The sequence below is a fragment of the Protobothrops mucrosquamatus genome, unplaced genomic scaffold (assembly GCF_001527695.2).
Source record: "Protobothrops mucrosquamatus isolate PMUCROS unplaced genomic scaffold, P.Mucros_1.0 scaffold_243, whole genome shotgun sequence".
NCBI classification, from domain to species: Eukaryota; Metazoa; Chordata; class Lepidosauria; order Squamata; family Viperidae; genus Protobothrops; species Protobothrops mucrosquamatus.
The window spans coordinates 345,107-349,938 of record NW_015386319.1 but is presented as its reverse complement, the minus strand read 5'-3'; the positions used below and the strand labels follow the sequence as shown (position 1 = coordinate 349,938).

General features: G+C 39.8%; 1 protein-coding gene across 1 annotated transcript in view; it reads left to right on the top strand.

Annotated features, from left to right (window-relative positions):
• The window catches only part of TMCO1 (transmembrane and coiled-coil domains 1), a 16,753-nt gene that overhangs the window by 6,881 nt on the left and 5,040 nt on the right, over positions 1 to 4,832 (top strand). Inside the window, exons 4-5 of the mRNA XM_015830430.1 lie at positions 510 to 556; positions 3,704 to 3,771. Coding sequence (XP_015685916.1) covers positions 510 to 556; positions 3,704 to 3,771 — 115 coding nt within the window. The remainder of the gene's footprint in view (positions 1 to 509; positions 557 to 3,703; positions 3,772 to 4,832) is intronic.

Sequence of the window (4,832 nt, the reverse complement as noted above, 5' to 3'; positions counted from 1 at the left end):
TTCGCTCTCCCGAGAAAAAGGGAGAGCTTTTGGGACTCTACTCCTATCCAGGAATACTCACCTCGACCCCTTCTCCCGGGGCACAAGGTTCCAAGCCGCTGAACAGCTGCTGACCGCTGTTCATGCTGGCTCTGACGCCTTCCCAAGCGGACGGCTCCGAAAAGAGCCGCCATCGGCGCGCCGTCCCACCGGAAGTCCAGCAGTGACATAGTTCTTAATTCTGGAATGTAGTCATGAAGTTCAATTTGTACATAAATAGTTGTGACCTTCCATTTCCAGTTGGAAGTTTCCTTACAACACAGTGTTTATCAGTGCCTACAAAGTTTTGAAGAAAAGGGGACTCCATTGTATTATGTATGCTTTTAGGACATGGGTAGTTGAACTGAATCTTCAGACTTACCAATATACCTCTTTGTTTTATCATAAAATGTTTTAGAAGATGATACTTGGCTTATTGGAAGTAGGTTTCTGATTTTGTAAACTGGTCTAACATTTTTAATATTTTTCAGAGAGGCAAGAAGAGAAACTGAAGAACAACAATAGAGATCTGTCAATGGTGAGTGTTACAAAAGAGGCTGGTCCTCTTCTATAGAAGTATGAATTATTTATTTAGCACTGCACCAGACTTAATGAGCACCACACCAGAAGACCATTGGTAGATTTTGAGAGATTTAATTTAGCAACATAAGCTTTTCACATCTCACATATATATCAGACCCCCTTTTTGTATTAGCCAGGTGCCAAATAGGCATGGGAAATCCTCTTAGAGCTTCTTTGAGATGAACCTACAGGTAGTCCTCGACTTACAACAGTTCATTTAGTGACCATTCAAAGTTACAATGGCACTGGAAAAATGGACTTATGACCATTTTTCACACTTATGACTATTGCAGCATCCCCATGGTCACATGATCAAAATTCAGACGCTTGTCAACTGACTCATATTTATGATGGTTGCAATATCCCGGGGTCATGTGATCCCCATTTGTGACCTTCTGACAAGCAAAATCAATGGGGTAGTCAGATTCACTTAACAGCCATGTTACTAACTTAACAATTGCAGTGATTCACTTAACAACTGTAGGAAGAAAAGTGGTAAAATGGGGCAAAACTCACTTAAATGCTTCACTTAAGAACATAAATTTTGGGCTCAATTGTGCTTGTAAGTCAAGGACTACAAGATGTGGGTTCAGACTTCTTCTCTTGTATAAGTAATCCCAGATTACTTCAGTTTGATTGCTGGATTACCTTAGTTCAATTAGCTTGATTGCTGGGTTATATTATAGATCATATCATTCAGCAAAGTCTGTGCTTGTCCATCTGGTCAAGATGTTCTTTGTGATCATTCTTGGACCATAGGGAGTACCAGAAACTTGTCATAAAAACAATGATAAGACTTCTGTCTCTTCATAACTAATATAGAAACATCTCATATCTTGATAGAATATTGAGCATGCATACTTTCATGTTTTTCAGTATACCTTTTTAACAACATATAACTATAACTTTACAAAATTGAAATCAACATTCTAAAAAACCAATATTCTTAATAGATTCTTCAATATTTCTTTATTCAAATTCAATCTAATCCTCAATTCCTAAAGACAAGTTGATTTTCAAATTGAGCAGCTTTTGAATAAAAATAACAGCTGCATTTATTAGAAGTGAGACGTAGCCAGATTAAGCTATTTATTTGTGTTTCAGTCTTATTTGTATGGTCTTAAAATATTCATCAGGATTCAGTAATGATGAATAATAATTGACTTACTAAGTCTGAGGAGCAGATATTAGAGATATACACAACCTACAATGAAGATATGAAGACTGGATATAGTTTGGGGAATGGAAGAGAAATAATCCATGAATGATCGAGGGAATAAAGCAGTCCACTGAAAAAATTAGGCATCATTTTAGAATCAGAGTTAAAAAGGGCCAATGAGATCATGGAATACCACAATCTGTTGAGCATAGGAAGCCAAGGTTCTGAATTAAAGAATTCCAAGATACCTGTGCTGTCTGTTCTTATCTGGTGAAGAGAATCTGCACCTCCTTGGGTAATTGGTCCATTGATCAAACTGTTAAAAGGAGATCAGGATTTGTTCTGTCTCATTCCAAAGGACACAAAATGGCAAAACAGATTTAAGTTACAAAAAGTCAGATTTGGAATGAATGTTAGAAAACAGACCTTCTTAACAGAAGAGTTGGGCAGTTAAGAATGCTGGTAGACTCTACTAGATACCCTCAAGTAGAGGCTACTCTCTCTGAAGTGCTTTACTTTGGATCCTACACTGAACAAGACATTGGAGTTGATGTGCTGAATACAGTAGCCACTCCAAATCTGTGATATTGGGCTTTCTGCTATAGTGGTTCAGCTTAATTCAAATATCCAAATCTCTCCAGGTAGAATTATCAGATTTTATTTGGAAACACATTCCTAATGAGATTTAGCTATTCTGAGTTTTCTGCCTTTTAATCTATTTTTTTTTAAATGGGAGCCAGTAAACATTTGAGGTTCACATGCCTTTGATATTGCCAGTTCCCAGGCAACCCTGTGCTTAATTCAGTAATTTTAAAGTATCCTGGATAGGTCATTATAATAGTATTAATTGATAACCAACCAACCCTCAATACTATCTAGACAGTATAATCCTTCTTTAGGTTATTACTTTTTAAATTGAAGAGAAACTTTAATTAGACAAAATAGATCAACAAGACTGTTATCTGGGATTGGATGATATGATTATATGATGGCAGATTGTTTCACAATCTGATTTAATGCAGTGGAATTTACTTTTAAAGCCATAAATGATTTGATACCTGAATAATCATGAAATGTACATACTTGGTTGCTATGATATATTCTTTGGTGCCAGATAATTTTAACATTAACATTAACCATAGCATTTATTTTTATTTTAAAATATTTGTGTCAGAACCCCCAATTATTAATCCCTCATATTTTCTGTGTTTTAACTGTTCAAGTTCTGCCATTCTCCTATGGGGGGAGGAGAGAGGCCAGGGGTCTTTGTAATGCATGTAGAATGCTTCCTCTATCTGCTTTGATGTATCATCTTCGAGGTGTGAAAGGAATGCCTTGGGGCCATCTGCCTTATCTCATTATGGAGGGAGAAAACAGCGAAGACCTAAGAACCTTGAGAGAGGCACCTTATCAATTCATTTCCCTCAGTTCGATGTCACCTATGGATTGGTCTGTTTGAACCGACCAGATGGACAATTGGGGTGGGGTTATTATTTCGCAGGTTTTACCTATTGGTTCGGGCAGGAAGCCCTCAGATCCTGCCTAGCTTTCTTGTTGTCTGTACCTGTCAATAAAAGTTCCTTTTGAAATGATGCAAGTTTCAAGAGTTCTGCTTTCTTGGTAGGGAAACAGAGGCAGGTCCTTACAATTTGTATGGCTGCTCATCTTAAAACTCTGGGTGGCTAACAACAATAAAACTGTAAAAACCATAAAAGATCCCCCTTTAAAAAAACTAATTTCTCAATCAATTTCCCAGGGTGCCCCAACAATTCTCTGCAGACTCCATCACTTTTATCCCATTGCTTAGTGAAAAGCCAGGTTTTAATGGTCTTCCAGAAGGCTAAGAGGATGGGCCTGCCAGATTGCTTTGTAAATCCCTTTCTTTCCCACTTTGGATTCTTATTTATCAAACAGTAATGTTTTCACTTTTTTTTTTAATTGCAGGTTCGCATGAAGTCCATGTTTGCCATTGGTTTTTGTTTCACTGCTCTGATGGGAATGTTTAATTCCATGTAAGTGATTACTAATGCTGTTTTTACTTTAAATTACTTTAAAAGTGAGGGGTGAGCTTTGTTGTTTTCTTGCAGGCATTTCATTAGGTAACATCATCAGTGCTAATAAGAAACGGGATTTGTTCTCAGTTTATATTCTAGTGCGGGGCTTTTCAACCAGTGGTACGGGTACCACCTGTGGTACATTGGCACCTGGCAGGTGGTACGCAACCATCCTAGAAAAGTGGTAGCGGGGGAGGAGAATGAGCTGAACCGGTGGCAGCACCGCACAAGCCTGAGCGAGAGATGGCTGGAGCTGCAGGGCTGTCAGAGCTCGGCGGAAGCGCCAGGATCAGCGCCAGGCTCCAGCTGGAGCTGATCCTGATGCTTCTGCTGAGCCCTGAAGAAGCACCGATCAGCTGGAATGTTGCAGCATCTCCAGGGTCTTGTGATTTACATTCAGATGCTTGGCAACTGATTCATATTTATGGCGGTCACAGTGTTCCAGGGTCATGTGAAGTGACCAAAACCTGCTGCAACCACCCAGCAGACGGGGGGGGGGAATAAAAACCAAACACCCCCCCACCCCAACCCCGCTGTAAATCCTCAACAGAAATGCTCACAACAATGAAAACCTCGGACAGGAGGAAGAGCGCCACTGGGCGGGCAGGCAGGTGTTTTGCTCAGCTGTGGCTTGGGGGGCACTTTTTCAGTGCCATTGTAACTTCGAACAGTCACTAAGCGAACTGTTGTAAGTCGAGGACTACCTGTACTTTTATCACTTTTTTCCTTTTTTTTTTTTTTTTTGGTCATCAAGTTTTTGACACCTTGCTAGGCGACTGGTGGTATTTGGATATTGCCATATCCTAAAAGAGGTACTGTGGGAAGATTTCCTTGGTTCGGGTCTCCAGCTGGGAAGCAGACCTTCAGCTCAGGTGGAAGAAATGATAGGAACGAAGCAAGCTGCCAGAAAGTCAGTTTATTTGTAATTACATAAAAGAATAAAAGAAAAGGGGAGAGAAACGTTTGCAAACGGGCCCTCTGGACCCTTCCCAATGGATCGGGTTTCCAGAAAGACCCCT